The 27,404-nt window shown below is 45.4% G+C and overlaps 1 protein-coding gene across 1 annotated transcript in view; it reads left to right on the forward strand.

Moving 5' to 3' along the window:
- Positions 1-27,404, forward strand: part of SSC4D (scavenger receptor cysteine rich family member with 4 domains) — a 95,448-nt gene that overhangs the window by 45,437 nt on the left and 22,607 nt on the right. The window contains exon 5 of the mRNA XM_075593110.1: positions 25,255-25,566. Coding sequence (XP_075449225.1) covers positions 25,255-25,566 — 312 coding nt within the window. The remainder of the gene's footprint in view (positions 1-25,254; positions 25,567-27,404) is intronic.

Consider the following 27,404-nt stretch of genomic DNA (forward strand, 5'->3'; position numbering starts at 1 on the left):
AGGTGAAATAAGAAGGAAAACAAAGTCTTTAGGTTGACCAGGACCGGGACTTGTCCCAAAATGTCCTGGAACTCAAATCGGCATGAAGTTCCTGACGCCACCGCTGTATCTGCCCCGGAGCTGCCGAAATCCCTTGACCGGGAGATAGTACCAACATCCTGGTACCCTTTTCGGCTTGTAACCCCAGCCGCGACCGCTACGTTCTCTTTTCAGAACTTGGTCCCAAAATTTCTGAAGCCGGCTCGCGTCTATTTCTCTCTGAGCATCTTTTGGTGATTTCAAATTTGCCGCTGCTGTCTTGGTTCTTAGAATCTGAGTGAATCTCGCAAACGGATTGGCTGCTGGCTTTCTTATGGTATTTCAGCTTCATTCATGAAATACTCCAGCCAATTAAAGCAGCAGTTCAAGCAATATCCTACATGTGTGTTTTTTTTAAAATAAATCAATTCTGTACTATGAGAAATACTTGTAGCATTTAAAAAAAAATAAAAAAATGTTTTAAAGACATTTGTAATGTTTCTAATGTAGGAAGCATTTCCAAAGTGACAGCCCCTTTCCCCTTCTGATAGGCTCTGACTCTTGAGCCCGCCCCCTCTCTAGCAGTGAACCAATTGCATCTTGCAACTGCCCAGTCAATCATATTCTAGGACTATAATGCCCAAAATGCTGTGCAAGAACTGAATAGCCCAAAGTAAGTGATTGATTACAGGAGAACAGATCGATCTGCAGCTTAGCTAATCACTTGTCAGTGTGCAGATTGTATTGTTGTATTGATGCACATATTGAATGGGGGAAATATATATATATATATATATATATCACACAAAAAGACTGAGACAATCCCCAACATAGCACTCTAAATATACCACAAAATAACTAATCTAATATAAAGAAAAAAGACTTGGATTCTAAGTCAAAATAGAAAAAGGAAATGATTTTAATAGCGAGCAATAAGACACACTAACATTAAAAACATAAATACACTGTAGGCAGCAAAACAAAAATAAAAAAGCTGTGACTAGAAAAATAATACATATAATATCGCTGAAAGTAAAACCTAGAGCTTAAATGTATCAAAAATTTAATAATATACCTCTCAAAAATATGAGGTGATACAAATGAGCTAAATGATTACAACACCCCCTAAGGATCCTAGCTACAAATAATATAACTAACCCCAAAAGAAAAAATAATTAAGTATATACTGTACAATGAATAAACTTATATACACAATAGTGAACATAAGAAAAAATAATATATCTTAAACCAAGGGGGAGACACAGGGGAAAATAAGATGAAAAATACTCAAACCCTGTGCAGCAATAACCAAAAATAATAATAATATAAAAAAAACATGAGTGCAAAACGTTCCTGTGGATTCTTGCAAAAAGGCAAAACACATGGCTATATAGGATGAAAAATAAAGCCAGTACTGGATGCTCAATCAAACCAGCATTTGCCTACATCCCACAAAGGGGAAAGGACTCAAAGCAGCAGAGAAAGTGATACTCAGCTGTCCATAATTGTGTATGAGTCAGTCCAAGGGAGAGTAATTCCAACATAGATTGCAGTCTCTCATAACGTCCACAGGAGTTGCATCATGAAGCAAACGTCACGCTGTAGAAATCATGTAAACTGCCATCAGTGAACACTCAACGCATTTCAGCCAAGGGGGCCTTCTTCCCGGAGTGAAAAAAAGGGTAGTGGAGGATTACTAGGCTAAATACTGTGGCCAATCAAAATCGGCATCATCATCTCCTCTCCACAGCCAATTGCAGTAAGGTAAACGGAGGGCAGCATCATCTGCACAGGTGCCTGAGGTAATGCAATCAATGACAGTGTGTCAGGGGGAGGAAACATCCCCTAAGGTAGTGTTGTAACTGCATTGAGCATGCACAGAGATTCCCAATTGTGGCGTCTCGATTCAGGGAGTAAGGTGATGTCATCGGAGCATAATAAACAGGCAGGAGCGGCATATAAAAAGTTCTAATCTACATAAAAAAGAAGCACAAAGAATTAGACAACTATGAGGTGATGTGCCCTGTTAAATATGGGGCACAGATAATAAGAAAGCAGGAACAGAATACATAATATTTAGAGCATAAAGAAAATAATAACTCATAATTATTATTTAAAAAAAAAATAATAAAACAGAAAAGGGAAATGAAAGTGTATTATAAGAGCGCAGAGAGATAGAGTGATAACCATAAAAGGAGGATATACAAAAAAGCTCATACAGCCTCATATACAGAAATGAAGCTAGAGGAACATAGCAAAACCAAGAGAGTCATTCATTCCCCTAGGATGCATAGTATTAAGAAGCACTATCCAACTACATTCTTTTTTGAGGAGGGATTTTTCCAAGTCACCTCCTATAATGCCCAAGGACACTTTGTCAAACGCAAATGCAGAAATCTGCATGCTGTCTGCTGCGTGACACTGTAAAAAGTGTCGTGCTACAGATGTAATTTTTTTTAAAGCGTCCAAATCCCGTTGTGCTGATCTAATGTTTCTTGAGTGTTCTAAGATTCTAAATCTCAATTCTCGTGTTGTCATACCTATATATTTTAATTTACAGGGACAAGTTAGACAATAAATGACACCTTTAGACTTGCAATTCAAGGTGTAACCAATATTGTATGTTTTAGTGTGGTCGCTAGTAGAAAAAGTGTCAGTCTGTATCATAAATTTGCAGGCTGAGCAATTGCTGCAGTTTGAAAAGCCTTTGCGTCTGATAGTCAAAAATGTCTCACTGGTGTGGGGAGTGTAATGACTATGTACCAAACGATCTTGTAAGTTTGGTGAATGTCGACTTGTCAGGTTAACACTGTCCCCCAATACGTCCCTAAGTTCTCCATCGGTACAGAGAATGGGCCAATGTTTTTGGAGAATGGATTTAAGTTCTCGCCACCTGTCATTGTAAGTTCCAATCAATCGAATTTTGGAATCAGTGTTTTTCTTTTTTGGTTGTAACAATGTTGTGCGTTGGTTCATTACACTATGTTGATACCCCTGGTGAATATACTTTCTACTATATCCTCTAGATATAAATCTCTCCTTCATCTCAGCCGACCTAACTTCAAAGCATTCCTCTGTGGAGCAATTGCGTTTTAACCTAATAAATTCGCTACGAGGAATGCCCTGAATTTGGTGCTGTTGGTGGAAGCTGGAGGCGTGTAGAATTGAATTAGTGGATGTTGACTTCCTAAAAATTTCCGTCCCTACATTTCCACTAGGATCAATAGATATCTTCAAGTCTAAGAAGTCTATTGATGTGGAACTAGATTTGCATGTTAATCTAATATTTTGTTCGTTGTGGTTGAGCACATCGACGAAACCCCTAAACTCAACGGCAGACCCCTGCCAGAGGATAAGAATATCGTCGATGTATCTCAACCACAGTAAGACATGCGAGGTCAGATGGGCGTTAGCCTCACAAAACACAACCTCCCTCTCCCACTAACCCAAAAATAAATTAGCATACGAGGGGGCACACTTGGCCCCAATCGCAGTCCTTCTATTCTGTAGATAAAATCTATTCTTAAAAACAAAAAAATTATGGTGTCAAATAAAAGACGGGAGTTGTAAAAGTAAATCAGTCAGATTGGAACTAAGCTGTGACATTTTAAGGAAGAACTCTGTAGCGACTAAACCGTCTTGGTGGCTTATAGACGTGTACAGAGCTTCTACGTCACATGTGGCAATGATTGTATTAGCATCAACCATGACACCATCGAAACATAAGGCTGTTACACCCGAGACTTAGGCTGAGTCCCCAGTCAGCACTGTGGCATGCGCGCCCGGCGGGGGCGGAGCGTGCACAGTGCTGCACCGCGATCTGCGGTCTGAGGGGAGAGGGAAGATTTGCGACGGGAGGGGGCATGGCTGTGGGTTTGCGGGGGCGTGGCCATGACGTCCCGCGGCTGGTTCGCCCTCATTGGCTGAACCGCCGGCGGGGGCGTGGCCACACCTCCGTCGCGAATGCCAAACTCAAATTCCCCTGCCTGCCTGAAAACCTCAGCGGTGCGCGACAAGGTAGGAACTGGAACCGGAGTAACTGGGGGGGCGGGGCTTGATCGTACAGCGCACGCCGAGGCGTGCGCTGTAGTAGTTAGTGGGACCGCAGCCTTACTTCTAGCTTAATACATAACTAAATACAACAGTGAGTCGCAGTAGATGTAGGAAATAGCCGCAAATATCATGAGATATGATAGCACATATATTTAATGCATGAGTATGTTAAGTGTATAACACACTGAGTAATGACGACAAAGAAAAAAACACAGATAAAGTGTATACAGAGTGCCACATGGTCTCTCAGAACCATAGACCTGGAAGCTGGGGCTCATAATACCATACAAAAGCATATGTACTCTATGAAACAAAATATTTTTTCCCATATTTTTTTCTAAGTCCCAAAGTAGCAGAAGGGTTTCACGGAGGAAGAAGCGGACCACAGCAAAATACTTGGGGGCTAAACACCGGTAGGTAAGAGGTTAAAACATGCTTTATTCCATGGTAGACATCATGGTGTTATGGCAGGTAGAATCTCTAACGCGTTTCGGGCAGTAGCCCTTTGTCAAAGAGTATTTTCCAATTGGGTCTCTAACAGCTGATGTAGACATCCCGTCACTGCAGTGGCACGAAACCGGCTGGATCAATCTCATTGGCCGATGTAAGTAACCAATTAGAGATGAGCTCAGAATCACACATCCCTTGATCGGGGGTGCGTGTACACAATAACATAACATAAAAATAAACTAAGGAGATGTGGAACAGATAAAAAGACATAATAACAAAAAACATATATATCATTTGTTATCAAGAATAAACAATATATTGATAAACAATAGGTTAAAAACAACGAACAAACCTGGAATGGAATTTTGAGGATTATGACATGGATTACTGTCTAACAAAATCTTAGTTATGTTGTCTAAAAAATATCTTATCCATGTCATGTACAGCTAAGAATTGATATTATTGTGACAATACAATAGGTCATATCTTGCAAATAGAGGCAGATTGGACATGCAATGAAGGCTGTAAAGGGGCAAACTAGAATAATGAAACAGAAACAGGAGAAAGTAGACAGAGGAGTGAACAGATAATATCACATGTATTGAAATCATGATTTAGGGTTAAATAAATAAAGCTCTATATACATTCTAATTCATGATTATATTAGAATATTTGACTGTAATGTGGTTATGTTTTATATTTCATCTGTCAAATATTCCCTATATTATATTCATAACAAAGACAATATAAACAGTTTTAATCCATTATATACAGCCAGAAAATTAAATATATAAACTAAGTATTAATAACCAGAATATATTATAAAATATGATCAAGTATATAATAATGATGTCTAATTTATGAGATCAATATTTAAACATGTGAGTATATTAAATTGAGAGGAATATATATACTGTGTACAGTAAGTACTGATCATTTAAAAAAATGCTTAAATTCCCAGTCAACATTCATACCCCTGGGAGCTAATGTCCTGGAATCGATCTGGAATTGGCACTTAACCAAGCACTACAAACGAACAGAACAGAACTCTTGGAGAGAGCTAAAGTTAAGAAACATACTTATCCCAGACCTAATGCATCATCTGACAAAATAGGTCAAAATAAAGAGATACCACTGTTTATTACAGCATACTCAAAACAGGCAGAACAAATTAGATCTATTCTAAATAAACACTGAAATATTCTTCGTCTGGATAAAGATCTAGACATGCTTACTCGCTCTAATCCAAGAATTGTATATAAAAAAGCTAGGATTATAGGTAGCCATCTCTCTCCAAGTATGTTTATGGTCAAAGAAATAAAGAACACGAATATTCCCAAAGGTTTCTTTAAGAGCGGTGCTTGCAACTTATGCAGGTATGCATCACCCATTAAATCATTAAGAAATATACACACTGATCAAAGATATCAGATCAATTCTTTCATGACATGTAACACCAATTATAGGCTAAAGCAGTAAAATTCTGGGCATTATTGAAAACCCTGCTCTCTAATTGGTTAAAATTCCGGGCATTATCCAATCAGTAATGCCCGGAATTTAAGCAGCTTGCAATGTAGTTTTCAATGTGTTTAATTCCAGCCAATCAGCTTTCATAATAGCTGAGTCAGGGCAGGGGATTCGTCTGATTGAAGTAACAGCTCTGAGACAGGTCAGGGGATTGGTCAGAACGTTTCAGCCACGGGTTGACTCCTCCCCCTCCCGAGCTGACTGAGATTTTCTGCGCAGATTCTGTTGAATTGGGGGGGGACTGCAAAGCAAAGAAGTAAGTGGCTGCCTGCAGTTTCTTTGTGGCTGCAGTTTGTGTGTGAGTGTGTCAGTAGCAGTGTGTGTGTGCTGTGCTGTGCTGTTGTGTTGTATATCTGTGTAGAGGTGCTGTGTGTGTATAGAGCTCCAGTGTGTGTGTCAGTTTCAGGAGCAGTGTTTATGGGTGTAGCATGTGTGTGTAGCAGCAGTTAGTGTGTGTGTGTGTGTGTGTGTGTGTGTGTGTGTGTGTGTGTGTGTGTGTGTGTGTGTGTGTGTGTGTGTGTGTGTGTGTGTGTGTGTGTGTGTGTGTGTGTGTGTGTGTGTGTGTGTGTGTGTGTGTGTGTGTGTGTATAGCGGTGCTGTGTTGTGTGTAGAGGTGCAGTGTTGTGTGTGTATGTTGTGTGTGTGTGTGTGTAGAGGTGATGTGTTGTGTATAGAGGTGCTGTGTTGTGTGTGTGTGTGTGTGTGTGTGTGTGTGTGTGTGTGTGTGTGTGTGTGTGTGTGTGTGTGTGTGTGTGTGTGTGTGTGTGTGTGTGTGTGTGTGTGTGTGTAGGTGCTGTGTTGTGTGTAGAGGTGGGGGGGAGAGGAGAGTGCAAAGTTTAGTAAGTGGCTGCATTTTTTATTGTGGCTGCAGTGTGTGTGTGTGTGTTGTGTTGTGCTGTTGTATGTGTAGCAGCAGTTTGTTTGTGTGTAGAGCTGGTGTGTGTGTGTGTGTGTGTGTGTGTGTGTGTGTGTGTGTGTGTGTGTGTGTGTGTGTGTGTGTGTGTGTGTGTGTGTGTGTGTGTGTGTGTGTGTGTGTGTGTGTGTGTGTGTGTGTGTGTGTGTAGAGGTGCTGTGTTGTGAGTGTAGAGGAGGTGTTGTGTTGTGAGTGTAGAGGAGGTGCTGTGTTGTGTGTCTAGAGCTCATGTGTGTGTGTGTGTGTGTCAGTGTCAGCAGCAGTGTTTATGGGTGTAGCATGTGTGTGTAGCAGCAGAGTTTGTGTGTGTAGAGCTGCTGTGTTGTGTGTGTTGTGTGTGTGTTGTGTGCTTCGCCTCGGGCCTTCAACTCTTCCAGCCAGGGCATTATTGGATTATTAAACACTCACGAGGCTGGATTAAAGTTGTTCCCCAAGCTGATAAAGTGCACCTCTCAAGATATTATGGTACCAATGGTCTAACATAGTTGAATTTGGGGATTTTGGGATTTCTTCCTATTTCTGTTCACTAAGTCCCAAAGTAGAATGAAAAAAGCCTAGGTTCATTCTCAAGGCTATATCTCATTCCCTTCTTGAAAACTGGACTTAAGTTTCATAAAAACCCTTGCAACCTTATATATGGTTGGAGTATTACCAGAACCCCTATACCAGGTTCTGAGTGATCGGGCATTAACAGAGCACCCACCCTTATACTAGGGACCCCTTTACCGTTCCAGGGATACCACACATCGCTATGCCCCTGTTGCAGGGTACATGCAACCACAGGTGGGTTTCTTGAAAAGGCTTCTTTATTGAGCCTTAAAAATATGGCACACAAAAATAAAACAGCTTCTTTTCAGCATATAGAACAAAGAAAATAAGTCCTGAACGGGGCTTTGCCCTTTTTCCAACAAGGGCTGTTCAGAGTCCAGCGTAACAGTCTAGAAAACAGCATCGTGAAGACAGACCTTATTGCAGTAGTTTTCCCTCAGCATTTCAGCTTCTCACTAGTTCAGACAGGCTGCATGTGTGTGCAGACAGGGATTTTTAAAGCTCCTTGATGAAGCAGCTGGGACCAGACTAATTGACAAGACCTTCCCAGTTGAATGTTAACCCTGTCACTTCTGCACTGCAGACCTAAACATAGGTCTGCTAGGCATAGGGCTGGTGACGTTTACTCACCCTGTTACATTCCTCCCCTGTTAGTGTGTGATTGGTGTCACGCACAGCTAAAGCCTGACCACCCACCCCTTCTCTAGAGAAGAAATCAGCATTTGCATTTTCTTTTCCAGGCCTGTGCTGAATCTCAAACGAGAAGGGTTGGAGGGCCATATACCACCTGGTAAACCTAGCATTGGAGTCTTTCATCGTATTGAACCATTTTAATGGAGCATGGTCTGTTACCAAAGTAAAATGGACTAAAGCCAGGTAATGCCTCAAGGCCTCGATTGCCCACTTTACTGTGAGGCACTCCTTCTCAATTACTGAGTTGTTTTTTTTCCCTCTGGAACAATTTCCTACTCAGAAATAGGATCGTATGTTCCACTCGCTCAAACTGTTGTGAGAGCACTGCCCCTAGCCCTATCTCTGATGCATCGGTTTGCACGATTAGAGGCCTATCGAAGTCTGGGCTTCTAAGGACGGGACCCTCTGATAGAAACCTTTTTACCTCCTCAAAGGCTCTCTGGCACTCCCTTGACCATACCACTTGTGTAGGGGCACAGTTTTTTGTGAGGTCTGTTAGTGGGGCTGCAACTTCCGAGTAGTTGGGGATGAACCTCCGATAGTATCCTGCTAAACCCAACAGAGAGCATACCTGCGTTTTTGTTCGGGGGGTCAGAACTTCTTTCAGGGCAGCTGCCTTGTCGGCTAGTGGCCTTACTTTTCCACCTCCCACTGCATACCCTAATTGGGGGGGGGGGACTGCAAAGCAAAGAAGTAAGTGGCTGCCTGCAGTTTCTTTGTGGCTGCAGTTTGTGTGTGAGTGTGTCAGTAGCAGTGTGTGTGTGCTGTGCTGTTGTGTTGTATATCTGTGTAGAGGTGCTGTGTGTGTATAGAGCTCCAGTGTGTGTGTCAGTTTCAGGAGCAGTGTTTATGGGTGTAGCATGTGTGTGTAGCAGCAGTTAGTGTGTGTGTGTGTGTGTGTGTGTGTGTGTGTGTGTGTGTGTGTGTGTGTGTGTGTGTGTGTGTGTGTGTGTGTGTGTGTGTGTGTGTGTGTGTGTGTGTGTGTGTGTGTGTGTGTGTGTGTGTGTGTGTGTGTGTATAGCGGTGCTGTGTTGTGTGTAGAGGTGCAGTGTTGTGTGTGTATGTTGTGTGTGTGTGTAGAGGTGATGTGTTGTGTATAGAGGTGCTGTGTTGTGTGTAGAGGTGGGGGGGAGAGGAGAGTGCAAAGTTTAGTAAGTGGCTGCATTTTTTATTGTGGCTGCAGTGTGTGTGTGTGTGTGTTGTGTTGTGCTGTTGTATGTGTAGCAGCAGTTTGTTTGTGTGTAGAGCTGGTGTGTGTGTGTGTGTGTGTGTGTGTGTGTGTGTGTGTGTGTGTGTGTGTGTGTGTGTGTGTGTGTGTGTGTGTGTGTGTGTGTGTGTGTGTGTGTGTGTGTGTGTGTGTGTGTGTATAGCGGTGCTGTGTTGTGTGTAGAGGTGCAGTGTTGTGTGTGTATGTTGTGTGTGTGTGTGTGTAGAGGTGATGTGTTGTGTATAGAGGTGCTGTGTTGTGTGTGTGTGTGTGTGTGTGTGTGTGTGTGTGTGTGTGTGTGTGTGTGTGTGTGTGTGTGTGTGTGTGTGTGTGTGTGTGTGTGTGTGTGTGTGTGTGTGTGTGTGTGTGTGTGTGTGTGTGTGTAGGTGCTGTGTTGTGTGTAGAGGTGGGGGGGAGAGGAGAGTGCAAAGTTTAGTAAGTGGCTGCATTTTTTATTGTGGCTGCAGTGTGTGTGTGTGTGTTGTGTTGTGCTGTTGTATGTGTAGCAGCAGTTTGTTTGTGTGTAGAGCTGGTGTGTGTGTGTGTGTGTGTGTGTGTGTGTGTGTGTGTGTGTGTGTGTGTGTGTGTGTGTGTGTGTGTGTGTGTGTGTGTGTGTGTGTGTGTGTAGAGGTGCTGTGTTGTGAGTGTAGAGGAGGTGTTGTGTTGTGAGTGTAGAGGAGGTGCTGTGTTGTGTGTCTAGAGCTCATGTGTGTGTGTGTGTGTGTCAGTGTCAGCAGCAGTGTTTATGGGTGTAGCATGTGTGTGTAGCAGCAGAGTTTGTGTGTGTAGAGCTGCTGTGTTGTGTGTGTTGTGTGTGTGTTGTGTGCTTCGCCTCGGGCCTTCAACTCTTCCAGCCAGGGCATTATTGGATTATTAAACACTCACGAGGCTGGATTAAAGTTGTTCCCCAAGCTGATAAAGTGCACCTCTCAAGATATTATGGTACCAATGGTCTAACATAGTTGAATTTGGGGATTTTGGGATTTCTTCCTATTTCTGTTCACTAAGTCCCAAAGTAGAATGAAAAAAGCCTAGGTTCATTCTCAAGGCTATATCTCATTCCCTTCTTGAAAACTGGACTTAAGTTTCATAAAAACCCTTGCAACCTTATATATGGTTGGAGTACTACCAGAACCCCTATACCAGGTTCTGAGTGATCGGGCATTAACAGAGCACCCACCCTTATACTAGGGACCCCTTTACCGTTCCAGGGATACCACACATCGCTATGCCCCTGTTGCAGGGTACATGCAACCACAGGTGGGTTTCTTGAAAAGGCTTCTTTATTGAGCCTTAAAAATATGGCACACAAAAATAAAACAGCTTCTTTTCAGCATATAGAACAAAGAAAATAAGTCCTGAACGGGGCTTTGCCCTTTTTCCAACAAGGGCTGTTCAGAGTCCAGCGTAACAGTCTAGAAAACAGCATCGTGAAGACAGACCTTATTGCAGTAGTTTTCCCTCAGCATTTCAGCTTCTCACTAGTTCAGACAGGCTGCATGTGTGTGCAGACAGGGATTTTTAAAGCTCCTTGATGAAGCAGCTGGGACCAGACTAATTGACAAGACCTTCCCAGTTGAATGTTAACCCTGTCACTTCTGCACTGCAGACCTAAACATAGGTCTGCTAGGCATAGGGCTGGTGACGTTTACTCACCCTGTTACATTCCTCCCCTGTTAGTGTGTGATTGGTGTCACGCACAGCTAAAGCCTGACCACCCACCCCTTCTCTAGAGAAGAAATCAGCATTTGCATTTTCTTTTCCAGGCCTGTGCTGAATCTCAAACGAGAAGGGTTGGAGGGCCATATACCACCTGGTAAACCTAGCATTGGAGTCTTTCATCGTATTGAACCATTTTAATGGAGCATGGTCTGTTACCAAAGTAAAATGGACTAAAGCCAGGTAATGCCTCAAGGCCTCGATTGCCCACTTTACTGTGAGGCACTCCTTCTCAATTACTGAGTTGTTTTTTTTCCCTCTGGAACAATTTCCTACTCAGAAATAGGATCGTATGTTCCACTCGCTCAAACTGTTGTGAGAGCACTGCCCCTAGCCCTATCTCTGATGCATCGGTTTGCACGATTAGAGGCCTATCGAAGTCTGGGCTTCTAAGGACGGGACCCTCTGATAGAAACCTTTTTACCTCCTCAAAGGCTCTCTGGCACTCCCTTGACCATACCACTTGTGTAGGGGCACAGTTTTTTGTGAGGTCTGTTAGTGGGGCTGCAACTTCCGAGTAGTTGGGGATGAACCTCCGATAGTATCCTGCTAAACCCAACAGAGAGCATACCTGCGTTTTTGTTCGGGGGGTCAGAACTTCTTTCAGGGCAGCTGCCTTGTCGGCTAGTGGCCTTACTTTTCCACCTCCCACTGCATACCCTAATTGGGGGGGGGGGACTGCAAAGCAAAGAAGTAAGTGGCTGCCTGCAGTTTCTTTGTGGCTGCAGTTTGTGTGTGAGTGTGTCAGTAGCAGTGTGTGTGTGCTGTGCTGTTGTGTTGTATATCTGTGTAGAGGTGCTGTGTGTGTATAGAGCTCCAGTGTGTGTGTCAGTTTCAGGAGCAGTGTTTATGGGTGTAGCATGTGTGTGTAGCAGCAGTTAGTGTGTGTGTGTGTGTGTGTGTGTGTGTGTGTGTGTGTGTGTGTGTGTGTGTGTGTGTGTGTGTGTGTGTGTGTGTGTGTGTGTGTGTGTGTGTGTGTGTGTGTGTGTGTGTGTGTGTGTGTATAGCGGTGCTGTGTTGTGTGTAGAGGTGCAGTGTTGTGTGTGTATGTTGTGTGTGTGTGTAGAGGTGATGTGTTGTGTATAGAGGTGCTGTGTTGTGTGTAGAGGTGGGGGGGAGAGGAGAGTGCAAAGTTTAGTAAGTGGCTGCATTTTTTATTGTGGCTGCAGTGTGTGTGTGTGTGTGTTGTGTTGTGCTGTTGTATGTGTAGCAGCAGTTTGTTTGTGTGTAGAGCTGGTGTGTGTGTGTGTGTGTGTGTGTGTGTGTGTGTGTGTGTGTGTGTGTGTGTGTGTGTGTGTGTGTGTGTGTGTGTGTGTGTGTGTGTGTGTTTAGCTGCTGTGGGGTGTGTGTGTGTGTGTGTGTGTGTGTGTGTGTGTGTGTGTGTGTGTGTGTGTGTGTGTGTGTGTGTGTGTGTGTGTGTGTGTGTGTGTGTGTGTGTGTGTGTGTGTGTGTGTGTGTGTGTGTGTGTGTGTGTGTGTAGAGGTGCTGTGTTGTGAGTGTAGAGGAGGTGTTGTGTTGTGAGTGTAGAGGAGGTGCTGTGTTGTGTGTCTAGAGCTCATGTGTGTGTGTGTGTGTGTGTGTGTGTGTGTGTGTGTGTGTGTGTGTGTGTGTGTGTGTGTGTGTGTGTGTGTGTGTGTCAGTGTCAGCAGCAGTGTTTATGGGTGTAGCATGTGTGTGTAGCAGCAGAGTTTGTGTGTGTAGAGCTGCTGTGTTGTGTGTGTGTGTGTGTGTGTGTGTGTGTGTGGGTGTGTGTGTGTGTGTGTGTGTGTGTGTGTGTGTGTGTGTGTGTGTGTGTGTGTGTGTGTGTGTGTGTGTGTGTGTGTGTGTGTGTGTGTGTGTGTGTGTGTGTGTGTGTGTGTGTGTACACAGAGGGGGCGGCAGTGTGTGATATAGATATCTGCAGTGTAAGCGTATAGTGTATAGAGGTGGTTTCATGTATGTACCATTTTATTTTAAATAAAAAATCTATTTAACTATACAAAAGTGTCTATTATTTATGAAATAAGCATACATTTAGCCTATAATAGTAATAATCCCCTCAGAACAGGGCATTACTGGCCAATAATGCCATGGCTGGGTTAAAGTCCCTCTGCTTCGCCTCGGGCCTTCAACTCTTCCAGCCAGGGCATTATTGGATTATTAAACACTCACGAGGCTGGATTAAAGTTGTTCCCCAAGCTGATAAAGTGCACCTCTCAAGATATTATGGTACCAATGGTCTAACATAGTTGAATTTGGGGATTTTGGGATTTCTTCCTACTGCACCGACACACTTTATTCGAGCAAATACCCAGTATGTACCTGGCAGATACCTGGAATGCGCCGCTCCTCACCTCTGACAAGCCCCGTTGTATTTGCCTTCCCAGCCTGGGTTCATGCCTGGCTGACGGGCGGCTGATCTGTTAAATGATAATGATTAGGATTTAATAGGCTGCAATGCTTTGCGTGTCTACCAGATGGCATAAATTCATGAATTGTAATGCAGTATATATATATATACTGTGCAGTATTGCAGCCAGCAGGAATAAAATGCTTCAATCCCTGCTTGGAAAATACCTCAGTGCACTCGGGCAGAAAACAGTCACAAACCTCAATACACCCGGGTATACCCGAATTCGTGGGACTAGCCGAGCTCGAATAAAGTGTGTCGCCAGTGTATTTCTGTTCACTAAGTCCCAAAGTAGAATGAAAAAAGCCTAGGTTCATTCTCAAGGCTATATCTCATTCCCTTCTTGAAAACTGGACTTAAGTTTCATAAAAACCCTTGCAACCTTATATATGGTTGGAGTATTACCAGAACCCCTATACCAGGTTCTGAGTGATCGGGCATTAACAGAGCACCCACCCTTATACTAGGGACCCCTTTACCGTTCCAGGGATACCACACATCGCTATGCCCCTGTTGCAGGGTACATGCAACCACACGTGGGTTTCTTGAAAAGGCTTCTTTATTGAGCCTTAAAAATATGGCACACAAAAATAAAACAGCTTCTTTTCAGCATATAGAACAAAGAAAATAAGTCCTGAACGGGGCTTTGCCCTTTTTCCAACAAGGGCTGTTCAGAGTCCAGCGTAACAGTCTAGAAAACAGCATCGTGAAGACAGACCTTATTGCAGTAGTTTTCCCTCAGCATTTCAGCTTCTCACTGGTTCAGACAGGCTGCATGTGTGTGCAGACAGGGATTTTTAAAGCTCCTTGATGAAGCAGCTGGGACCAGACTAATTGACAAGACCTTCCCAGTTGAATGTTAACCCTGTCACTTCTGCACTGCAGACCTAAACATAGGTCTGCTAGGCATAGGGCTGGTGACGTTTACTCACCCTGTTACATTCCTCCCCTGTTAGTGTGTGATTGGTGTCACGCACAGCTAAAGCCTGACCACCCACCCCTTCTCTAGAGAAGAAATCAGCATTTGCATTTTCTTTTCCAGGCCTGTGCTGAATCTCAAACGAGAAGGGTTGGAGGGCCATATACCACCTGGTAAACCTAGCATTGGAGTCTTTCATCGTATTTAACCATTTTAATGGAGCATGGTCTGTTACCAAAGTAAAATGGACTAAAGCCAGGTAATGCCTCAAGGCCTCGATTGCCCACTTTACTGTGAGGCACTCCTTCTCAATTACTGAGTTGTTTTTTTTCCCTCTGGAACAATTTCCTACTCAGAAATAGGATCGTATGTTCCACTCGCTCAAACTGTTGTGAGAGCACTGCCCCTAGCCCTATCTCTGATGCATCGGTTTGCACGATTAGAGGCCTATCGAAGTCTGGGCTTCTAAGGACGGGACCCTCTGATAGAAACCTTTTTACCTCCTCAAAGGCTCTCTGGCACTCCCTTGACCATACCACTTGTGTAGGGGCACAGTTTTTTGTGAGGTCTGTTAGTGGGGCTGCAACTTCCGAGTAGTTGGGGATGAACCTCCGATAGTATCCTGCTAAACCCAACAGAGAGCATACCTGCGTTTTTGTTCGGGAGGTCAGAACTTCTTTCAGGGCAGCTGCCTTGTCGGCTAGTGGCCTTACTTTTCCACCTCCCACTGCATACCCTAAGTACTTGGTTACTCCTTACCTAAGGACCATTTCTTAGGGTTGGCTGTGAGCCCTGCCTCTCAGAGACTTGAGGACCGCTTTCAGCCTATTTAGATGGGCCCGCCAGTGTTGACTATAAACAATGTAATCTAGGTAGGCTGTGGCATAAGCCCTATGAGTTCTCAGCACTTTATCCATGAGTCTCTGGAATGTGGCTGGGACTCCATGCTGTCCAAATGGCATTGTCACAAACTGATATAAACCCATGGGAGTGACAAAGGCTGTTTTGCACTTGGACTTTTCCTCTAAAGGTATTTGCCAGTATCCTTTTGTTAAGTCCAGTGTGGATATATATTCCGCTTTACCAAGGGCGTCAATTAACTCGTCCACCCTTGGCATCGGTTGTGCGTCAAACTTGGATACCGCATTGACCTTTTCGGATGTCAACACAAAATCTTACCTTCCCATCTGGTTTAGGGACCATAACTAGTGGACTACACCACTCACCTCAATCACGCCTAAGTGTAACATTTATTGTACCTCCTTCTCTACCAGGGCCTTACAGTTTTCAGGCAACCTGTAAGGATGATAACGTACATTTACCCCATGAGCAGTCTCTAGCACATGTGAAACTAAATTAGTTTGCCCTGGTAAATCAGAAAAAAACATCATTGAATTGTGCAATTATTTCTAAGTCCCCTTTTTGTTCAGAGGACAACTGTACACCCATTGGGATTTGCTCCTCACCAAAGGTTTTCCCCCGTGGGGGCTGAGTGCCCAAGTCCATTTCCTCCTCCACTGGGTGGATGAATAGAGACTGCTGCACCTTCCAGGGTTTCAGCAGGTTCACATGGTAAATTTGTTTACCCTTCCTGGACCCTGGCTGAGAGATCTCGTAATCCACATCACCCGTGCGGCGGAGTACTTCAAACGGGCCCTGCCATTTGGCTAGGAGTTTGCTCTCACAGCTGGGTAACAATAACATCACCTGGTCTCCTGGGTTAAACACTCTCATGCAAGCATTTTGATTGTACCGTCTCTCCGGACTGTCCTGGGCTAATTTAAGATTCTCCTTAGCAAAATGGCCGACCACATTTAGGCGCTTCCTAAGGTCCAATACATATTGCAGGGTATTCTTAGAAGGGGACCGCTGTTCCGCCCAGGACTTCTTTTGGAGGTCTAGAATACCACGGGGTTGGCGGCCGTACAGTAACTCAAATGGAGAGAATTCCGTGGAGGCCTGGGGAACTTCCCACACTACAAACAGCAGAAAGGGGAAACGTTCATTCCAGGCTCCTGTCTCTGAATCTACAAATTCTCAACATACCTTTTAAAGTTCGATTAAATCTTTCCACCAATCCGTAAGTCTGTGGATGGTAGACCGATGTCCGAACAGATTTGACCTCTAGTAGTTTTAAGACATCCTGCATCAGTTTAGCCATAACATTTGTACCTTGGTCTGTCAACATAACCTGGGTAAGTCTGACCCGTGAGAACAGCTCCAACAATTTGTTGGCTACTTGCTTCACCATTGCTGTCCTCAGGGGGAACGCCTCAGGATGTCTTGTTGCCTAGTCGACTATTACGAGAATAAACCTGTGTCCTTTCGCAGAAGGTTCTAGAGGTCCTACCAAGTCTACTCCAATCCTCTCAAATGGAACTGACACCAAGGGTAGAGGAACCAAGGGGGCTGATTTTTGCCCCTTTGGACTAGTTAGCTGGCATTCAGGACATGCCACACACAACTTAGCAATATCACTACGCATCCCTGGCCAATAGAATCAAGACAAAATACGGTCCAAGGTTTTATCCCTACCAAGGTGACCACCCCAAGGGACAGTATGGGCTAGGGTGAAGACAGTTTTAACAAATGCCTTGGGAACCAATATTTGTCTGGTGACCTCCCCTGTTTGTGTCTGCTTGTTCACCCTATACAGGATATCATTCAACAATTCAATATGGGGGAATACTATTACCCCCTGTGCATTCAATAAAAGGTCATCATTTTTTACCACTTTATCATATTGTCTGGCCAGGACTGGGTCTTCCCTTTGCCTCTGGCGAAAATCAGAGATGTATAGCTCTGGTAAATCCCCAGGGCCCATCTCTCCCTCCTTCTGGCCATCCACAGTCATTACTTGTGACTTAGGGCTATTAGTATGGCCACCTTGAGTCCCAGATTTCTGCAACCAGTCCTGTTTGTCAGAGCGTCTTTGCCTCCGAGTCTTTGAAACCCGTGTTTACTGGGGAATAAATAGGTCAGCCAAGAAGGGGAACAGTTTACCAGAGTTCTCCTGAGCCAGAGAATGAGGTTCCTCCTGAGAGACTGGAGCCATTAGGTTTGAAAAGAAAGGCCAGTCCCGGCCGAGCACAATGGGGGCAGGGAGCCAAAGAGCGACTCCTACTTCGAGCCAGGCCTCCTGGCCTTTTACCTGTAGCCGGATTTTGGCCGTCGAATACCGTTTTAAATCACCGTGTATACATTCTATACTCCATGGGGAGTCAAAGGGACACACGTCAGGTGGTAACAGTTCCTGGAGGACCAGAGTTTTCCCAGAGCCCGAATCTACAAGGGCCTGGACGTTTTTTCCCCCAACCTGGGCTGGATGTAGCCAAGGCTTGTAACTTTCTCTGGTGAAGGCCAAGGCAACTGTCCTGCTGAAGGAACAATCCATCAGTGGACAGTCCACATGACGGTGGCCTTGTTCTCCACAGGCAGAACATGGAGAGGGTTCCCATGCCAGAGGGGGCCGCGGATACCGTTCAGTGGGACCGGATACTGGAGACCAGGCATCTGCTGGGTCCTGTGGGCGATGTCCTCGGAAGTTCCTCTCATTTGGCGACAATCCGACATCAGGAAGTAGATGAGGGTCTCGGCGGTGACCCGCGTTTGAACCTCTCCCTTACTGGAAGGACTGCTCCTTTCGTGGCACTTGGCGGTTGCGTATGGAGGGGCGGTAGTTTTCCCATTGGTCCGGTCTCCCTCTTTGGGCGTCCGCAAGTGCCGGTGAAGTCGGATCCGTCAAGTCCAGGACACTCGCCTAATCCTCGGCCCCAAGGAAGTTCTCAACGAGTCGGACAGCCAAAGCTAGGGTATCAGCAGCATGGTGTTGTACCCAAGAGCGTGCGGAAGGGGTTATTACTTGTAGGAATTGTTCCAAAACAACTTGTTCAAGAATAGCCTCCTTAGTGTGTTGCTCGGGTTGTATCCAGCGAGTACATAAGTCCAATAACCGCTGAGCGAGGACCCGGGGTCTCATCTTAGAGGTGTATTTCAGGTTCTGGAACTGCTGCCAGTAGGTCTCTGGGGTGAGACCTAAGCGATCCAGTATGGCGACTTTTACTTGTTTGTAGTCCATTGCCTGATCCACTGGGCGGCCCTGATATGCAGCCTGGGCTTCTCCTATGGGGATTGGGGCCAAAGCGATTGCCCAGCGATCTGCAGACCAGCCCTGGGCTTCGGCAACCCTTTCAAACGTCAGTAGAAAAGCCTCTGGATCCTCGTTCTGAGTCATTTTCCTCAGGAGGACCGGGGGTTTGTTCGCAAGTTCTGGACTGGCAGACCCCTGGAGTTGGGTCAGCAACCTGGCCATCCGCTCATCCTGTGCTGCCTGCTGCTGGATTAGGAGCTTGGTTTGCTGCTGCAATAGTCTTTCATCTCTCTCTGCCTATAGTTGGGCCTGGGTGCACAGAAACTCTTTTAAAAATTCTTCCATTTTTTTTTGTGTGGCCCTTCAACTGCAGGGGCCTCTCAACACCCCACTTCTGACACAATATGTTGCAGGGTACATGCAACCACACGTGGGTTTCTTGAAAAGGCTTCTTTATTGAGCCTTAAAAATATGGCACACAAAAATAAAACAGCTTCTTTTCAGCATATAGAACAAAAAGAAAATAAGTCCAATAACCGCTGAGCGAGGACCCGGGGTCTCATCTTAGAGGTGTATTTCAGGTTCTGGAACTGCTGCCAGTAGGTCTCTGGGGTCAGACCTAAGCAATCCAGTATGGCGACTTTTACTTGTTTGTAGTCCATTGCCTGATCCACTGGGCGGCCCTGATATGCAGCCTGGGCTTCTCCTATGAGGATTGGGGCCAAAGCGATTGCCCAGCGATCTGCAGACCAGCCCTGGGCTTCGGCAATCCTTTCAAACGTCAGTAGAAAAGCCTCTGGATCCTTGTTCTGAGTCATTTTCCTCAGGAGGACCGGGGGTTTGTTCGCAAGTTCTGGACTGGCAGACCCCTGGAGTTGGGTCAGCAACCTGGCCATCCGCTCATCCTGTGCTGCCTGCTGCTGGATTAGGAGCTTGGTTTGCTGCTGCAATAGTCTTTCATCTCTCTCTGCCTATAGTTGGGCCTGGGTGCACAGAAACTCTTTTAAAAATTCTTCCATTTTTTTTTGTGTGGCCCTTCAACTGCAGGGTCCTCTCAACACCCCACTTCTGACACAATATGTTGCAGGGTACATGCAACCACACGTGGGTTTCTTGAAAAGGCTTCTTTATTGAGCCTTAAAAATATGGCACACAAAAATAAAACAGCTTCTTTTCAGCATATAGAACAAACAGAAAATAAGTCCTGAGCCGGGCTTTGCCCTTTTTCCAACATGGGCTGTTCAGAGTCCAGCGTAACAGTCTAGCAAACAGTATAGTGAAGACAGACCATATTGCAGTAGTTCTCCCTCAGAATTTCAGCATCTCACTGGTTCAGACATGGGGTTTTTAAAGCTCCTTGATGAGGCAGCTGGGACCAGACTAATTGACAAGACCTTCCCAGCTGAATGTTAACCCTGTCACTGCTGCACTGCAGACCTAAACATAGGTCTGCCAGGCATAGGGCTGGTGACGTTTACTCACCTTGTTACAGCCCATTTACCTTTCTGGTCTGCGCTGAAGCAGGGAATCCGAGCGGTGAGTCACGCAAGCGGTTTCAAGGGGAGATTTTGCCGGAGCAATGTGTCTCAATGTATCCGAGAATCTGACCTGATTCCCAGGTACAATTTTGGGGTATTCAGCAACTCTGGAATCCCGCTACCTAGACACATTCTGACAAGACTTTCTCTGTAAACACCCCCCCCCCCCCCCCATTTTGAAACTCATAGCCTAGCAATTCCTGCTTGCTGGCACACCTGGAAAGGTAAAACACAGAAATATTCTTTATTGTTGCACAATCACATACATTGCAGATACAATAAACAAGTTCAACAGCGGACACTCTAAAACCCCAAATATGGATCAGAGGTAACCAGCCGGGCATAATACCTACATTGATGGCCTGGTTACTCCCTCAACATCACATACCTTGCTACACATATTAAAATGCACCCCCCATACATATAAAAAATACACTACGCCCTTAATACATATTAAAATTCCCCCGCACCCCCTATAACATTTAAAAAAAATATAGACTTGAGCTAGGATCTCAGGATCCTATGCACCGGTATATGCAAAAATGGTCAGAAGACCTACAGATGGATATAGATCAGGAAGACTGGGCGGAGATCTGGGAACAAGCCAAAAAAACATCAATATGCACGATAACAAAAGAGAATATCTATAAAATTATGTATCAGTGGTACCTGACTCCAGTCAGACTGAGCCAAATCTACCCCGGCACATTGGACCTCTGCTGGCGGGGATGTGGTCAAAAGGGGGACATGGCCCATATTTGGTGGTCATGTCCAGAGATCCAGAAGTACTGGAGTATGATCCAGACACTGGTGGAGGACACAACGGGACTTATTCTCCCGACTGACCCGCTGACCCTGGTGCTGGGCAAACCTATGGAAGATACTCCCCCCCCGATGTCAAGACTCATAACGGCCATATTAACAGCAGCCAGGTGCTCAATTGCAGCTGCATGGAAGCATATCAAACCCCCCTCAAGGACTATCGTGATCAGGAGAATCAACGAGGTAATGTTAATGGAGAAGCTAACGGCCATGCTCCAGAAAAAGATACCCCAATTTCAGAATACATGGGAGCCCTGGCTAGGGAGATAAAACTAGAGAAGAATAGACTGAGGCTGCCCCAAAGCGGGAAAATACGCCCCACTCTTGAGCCAGGGAAATAGACACGGCCTCAACCCCTCCCCCCCCCCCCTACCAGTCCTCCCACCCCCCTCCCCTGTGAGTGCTCCCTCCTCCCCTCTACCCCCCCCCCCTCCCCCTCTTTCTTTTTCACCCCTTTCTCCTTCTGCGAAAAATGAGAAAAAGACATTGGTCACGATGTACAACTATCTTGGGCTCAAGACAGAAATGTATGTAAAATTTGCTTGAAGAAATGACCAATAAAAGAAATTGTTACAAAAAAAAAAATATAGACTTACCTTGGGGGTGGTCTCAGGCCTCTGGCCGGGCCCGGTGGCTGCCGGACCTGTAGTTGCTGCCTGGCCCCGGCTCTCACACAGCTACGAACCTCCCTCAATCTGTTCCACGCCGAGCTTCGGACACTGGCATGTGACGGGCCTCCCTCTCATGCTGGTGCGCACTGGAATATATACATGTCCGGTATTACCTGTCATTTTTTACCAGACAGTAGAAAAATACCGGTCAGTCCGGTTCAAAACCAGACACCTGCTTCATTTTGCAAAGCCAGAATAACCAACCCCACACTGAGGAGACCCCTTAAGGTTGAAACAGCTGTCTGTGGGTGGGTTTACTGGCTATGCATCTTAACCCAGGCTGTGCTCAAAGCTGTAAAATGCAGCAAGCTTAAGCTTATAGGGGACCATATTAAATGGTTTTAAAACAAAAGGTGGCACTGTGTGCTCATTTGCATGTCATTTCCAGAATCCATTGCTGCAGTGGAAGCGCTGTGTGCTGGGTGATAATGGTGAAAGGCGGGGTTGCAGACCTGTCTAAGACATGCAAATGAGAATACGGTAATATTTCCATTTGCTATATGCTTTACTGTGGAGGGTTTTTGTCACTTTTTTTACCCACCATAACTTAACTAAGTATGGTGAAACCTATCCCTGCTTCATTTTGCAAAGCCAATATAACCAACCCTCCACTGAGGAGACCCATTAAGGTTGAAACAGTTGTGGTAGCTTCTCGGCTTTTTGGCTAAGATCAGAATTCACTGCTCGGCTCTGTGGCTAAGACCAAGTGCAGTACTGTTCCTATCTGGGTCTTAAGTAGGATGGTCAATTGCACGCACTTGGTCTTAAAGCTTATCGAGGGGTGGGGTAAGCCCCAGGTACACATCTCTCCGCGACTTTTTAGTGAAGGAGGGAGAGTATTCTTACAACCAGCCAATTTGGGCTGGGCTGCTCCGGCACAACACACGGGCTAGTCATCATCCCTCGAAAGAGGGAAATGACCTGATGAGAACTCCCTTGCGGGCCTTGGGCCAGAGGGAGGAAGAGATGGATGTCCTGAATCCTAATGGAGGAAGGCATCAATGTCCCCGAGAGCCTAGGCCTTCGGGCTGAAATCCTTGGGGAAACAAACCGAGGACTGGGCCAACTTTGGGAGGACAGTCCAAGGGCATGCACCCTCGCCACTGAAGTGGCTTGGGCCCCTGATTGAGAGAGGAGGGGAAAAAAGCTGTCTGTGGGTGGGTTTACTGGCTATGCATCTTAACCCAGGCTGTGCTCAAAGCTGTGAAATGCAGCAAGCTTAAGCTTATAGGGGACCATGTTAAATGGTTTTGAAGCAAAAGGTGGCACTGTGTGCTCATTTGCATGTCATTTCCCAGAATCCCTTGCTGCAGTAGAAGTGCTGTTTGCTGGGTGATAATGGTGAAAAGCAGGGTTGCAGACTTGTCTAAGACATGCAAATGAGAATACAGTAATATTTCCATTTGAGATTATATATACATATATATATATATATATATATATATATATATATATATATATATATATATACACAAAACAAATCATGAATATCTGGCACTCCTATAGTGATAGAATGACCTGGTGCTTGTGTCATAAAGATAATAAAGCATACATTACCAGCAAAGTATATTTAAAACCAGAGACAGAACATGAAACACAGACAGAGCTCAGTGCACATCCAATGACACCTATACACGGTACAGTGCCTAAATAAATATATATAGATAACTTTTGAATAAAATGGTCTTTTGCCAAAGAACTCTTTGGCCAAAGTGTTGTAAGCCCTTGAGCCCCTACACGGCAGACAACATCTCAAGGGTACCTAACACTAATATAATTCTTAATAACCTGTCCATTACCAGGAAGAATGATTTATAATTGAGCTTGTAGGTGTCCTGTATGTATTACCAGCAAAGGTAAGAAGACAACAGCACTCAGAAGGTATAAGCAGCAATAAACTGTATTAAAGAAACTTGCACATATATCCAACGTTTCGGTCCGCTGAACGGGACCTTCCTCAGGGGGGTGCAACAGGTAAGTGACATCCAGTGACTTATATAACCACCACCCAAGTGTTAAAAAGCACACCTATTAATTAAAAACAGCCAAACTGTGCGAAAATGCAGTTAATTAGTATATACAGCACAGATGTGAGGCAGATGTGAGGCAGACAGAGTGATGTATTGCCATTGGAGAATGTGTGAACATGTGATCAAGCCCAGGAGCAGCGTCCGTGGTCACATTGACTGCAAGAATTCTCTTGCACATTGCGCAAATCAGCGCTATATACAACAACTAAAAAGCATATACGGCAAGGAAAAATGAAGATGTAAAGCCCACAAGCACTCCCAGATAGCATAATGACAACTATAGAGGGACAATACTCACAGCGCGATCACTCCTACATAACATAGCTGCTCGGCATCATGGTAACATGGGGATTTTCACACGCATGCGCCCCCTGGCGACAGCACACTTTCAATGTAATAACAAAACTAGTACAACATAAATACTTATGTGAGTAGGAGTACAGGGTGCACGATGCCCCCGCCACCTCCCTACTCCCGCACGCCTCACCCCCCCCTCTCACCCCAGCGGAGTACTGACATTTTGTGAGACGTGTCATCTCCCCATACACCGTCTGGTCCAGTGTGTCCCGCACACCGTCCGGTGCCGCGGATGCCCCCTCCCCCCGCCACCCCCCTCCCATTCACCGTCAGTGTCAACGTCCGGGTCCGGTCCAGTGTGTCAGCCGTCCCCCACCACCCCCCCTCCCGCACATCGACTGGTGCCGCGTGCCCCCCTAACCCCCCCTCCCGCATGCCTCTCCCCCCCCTCACCCCTGCAGAGTAGTCACATTTTGGGGCACGTGGCATCACCCCATACACCGTCCGGTCCTGTGTGTCCCGCACACCGTCCGGTGCCGCGTGACCGATGACGTCAATAGCTCATCTCATGTAGGCATCTGGGCCTTCTCTAGTGCCTATTCAATTTCTGACTGGGCATAGCCCTTCTGGCGAAACCGTTCAGCCATCTTCTTGAGTGCCACTTCCACATCATTCTGGTTGCTAGTAATTCGCCGTACTCATAACATCTGTGAGAAAGGGAGTCCTCTTTTTAGTGGAGGCGGATGTATATATATATATATATATATATATATATATATATATATATATATATATATATATCGCTCACAGTGTCCTCTGTATTTACACAGGGACAATACAGTACAGGGAATTATAATAATATAATAATAATACAATATGTGCAACAAAGTCACACAATAGGAGAGGAATTCCCTGCCCCGGAGAGCTTACAATCTAAGTGGAATGTTGGGAGACTTACAGAGACAGCAGGTGAGGGGAAAATTTGGATAGTTTTTACACTCTTTATCTAATGTCTTTTAGTGATCAAACTAATTGCTAATCCTAAAAACTAGAGGTTAATTGTTGATTTTGTTATGTACATTTTTTTGTACAGTAATTATAAAGCCATGATTAGTCAAACTGATAAACATAAGTAGCAGATATGCTTGAATTCAGCAATCCTATTGATGGAGAAAAGGGAAACATATACATTTTTAACATGATGCAAATAACTAAAACTGTTACTTTAAGGATGATTGCATATTTCTAAGGACCCTGATTACAGTTACATATACTGTTTAATTGCTTACTGCTCCAGTGGTACAGTAGATACTGTACAATCCCTATGATCATTTATTACACTTATACCATACTTGTATTTGTCCAACAGGTGGCAGCCTTAGGCTGGTAAATGGAAACAGCAGCTGTCAAGGCAGAGTGGAAGTTCTGTACCAAAATGCCTGGGGAACCGTGTGTGACGATGACTGGGATTACACAAATGCTCTGGTGGTTTGCAAGCAGATGGGCTGTGGTTCGGCTATTATGGCTACAACCTTGAGTTACTTTGGCTATGGCAGTGGGCCCATCCTTCTTGACAATGTGGATTGCGATGGTACAGAAAAGGACCTAATGGATTGCTTCAACCTGGGTTGGGGTCAGCACAACTGTGGGCATCATGAGGATGCTGGAGTCATCTGTCAAGGTGAATAGTAATATACAAGGCATGAGTTTTTGTCAGTGTAGTCAGGCTTCTAAATACTCCACATATTATATTCTGGTCCTGTCACATCTCACTTATTTGGAATGACCCTGAGTTACACTTAACATCTAACAGATTTGAATGGAGCCTCTCTTAAAAGTAATGTATTGTCCGTCTAAATGTAAATATTATTTGAATCAGTAGATTGACTATTGCACATATGCAGACTTTATGAACAACATGGTGAAATAATTAGGCGCTCCTACACAGTAAAATCATGAAGTGTTATATTCAAGTGGCAATATTATATTACAGTGATACTTAAATATAATCTGTGACTTTATAAAATATATTGTGTGCCAAGTGCACAGTGGAATAATATGTAAATATAATTGCAACTCCCTGCTCAAACCCACTGGTAGGGACTGTCCTCGTTTGTCCCTGTGGATTCAAGATTTCTTAAAAAATCCAGGGGGAGCATGGGAACATGCAAAGAAAAAAAGGAACAAAACTAAGTGCAGATGCTTTAAATTCTGTGACTTAATATTGTATCTTGACTCCTATGCGGTGCCTACTAACTATGTGGCAGGTTATTTAGGACACATCAACCGTGGCAATCTGTTCTTGGGGTGTCGAGGAGTTGGTACCTCAGTATAAAGAAAAAGGGACCATTGCTCAGATCAAAATATAAGTTTTATATATTAAAAAGATTAAGAAACGTACTCACATTTAGTGCAGCATAAAACAGCATGTAACTGTAACACATAGCTCACCACAAACGCAGCGCGACCGCGGTGCCCAGCTAGGGAATTGAGTAATGCCAACCCACAGCCACGCGGGTGCGCCTAGGATGTAGATTGGTCGCGCACGCCAGATCAGGATTGGAGATGTAAGTGTAATGAGGGTACTTGCCAATTCCGGAGAGGAGAGTTGTGGATCGTCGGGGTGCGTAGCCAAGTTTAGGATTGGAGAGTAGTGGATCGTCGGGGTACGTAGCCAGGTTCAGGATAGGAGAGTAACGGATCATTGGAATACTTAGCCAAGGTCATGACTGGAGACTGAAGAGTGGTCGTACAAAGCCGGATCAGGAGAGGAGAGGTGCGGAGTCCAATGAGAGAAGCAGGGTCAGGCAACAACAGATTAACAGGCAAGGCAATGTCACAGGAACTAGAATGCAGCAAGGCACGGCATCACACTAGACTATGCTCAGCAATGAGAGTCAGGAACAAGAGGGTATATAAAGGAAGATCCTCCAATGGTAAGCCAGAGCGGAACCAGGAAACAGAATCCTATAGACTGCTGGTGCACACAGGTGTGCCCTATGATGCAGCCTGATCCAGAAGGGAGGCGGGACTGGGGGCACGGCCACCTGCGCGCGTCACGGAGGTCAGGGGGCGGAGCCTGGTGTGCAAGACACTCCCACGCCGGTCCTGTCCGTCAGCGGGGCGGGGACAGAGACGGGGCGTGCCACAGAGGGGAGGCTGGACGAGTGTGAGCGGCAGAGCCGGAGGCAGGGCCAGGGCCCACGAACGGGCAGGCAGTCCGCGCATGATCCGCGCATGTGTAGCAGGACCGCGCGACTGTGCTTCCAGGGAGTCTGACACTGCAGCAAGTCTGAGGTGAGGAGACGTTCTTCGGCCACCAGGATCGCGAATCCTCACAGTACCCCCCCCTTCCGCCCCCCCCCCCCCCTCTAGGAGCGACCTCCAGGCGACTCCACAATGGCTTGTCCGGAAATTTCGTGTGAAAGATATGAACTAGTCTGGCAGCGTGAACCTGATGACTCGGAATCCAGAACCTTTCTTCCAGGCCGAAACCTCTCTAATGCGCCTCTCTAATGA

Source organism: Ascaphus truei, chromosome 3, assembly GCF_040206685.1.
Source record: "Ascaphus truei isolate aAscTru1 chromosome 3, aAscTru1.hap1, whole genome shotgun sequence".
Classification (NCBI taxonomy): Eukaryota; Metazoa; Chordata; class Amphibia; order Anura; family Ascaphidae; genus Ascaphus; species Ascaphus truei.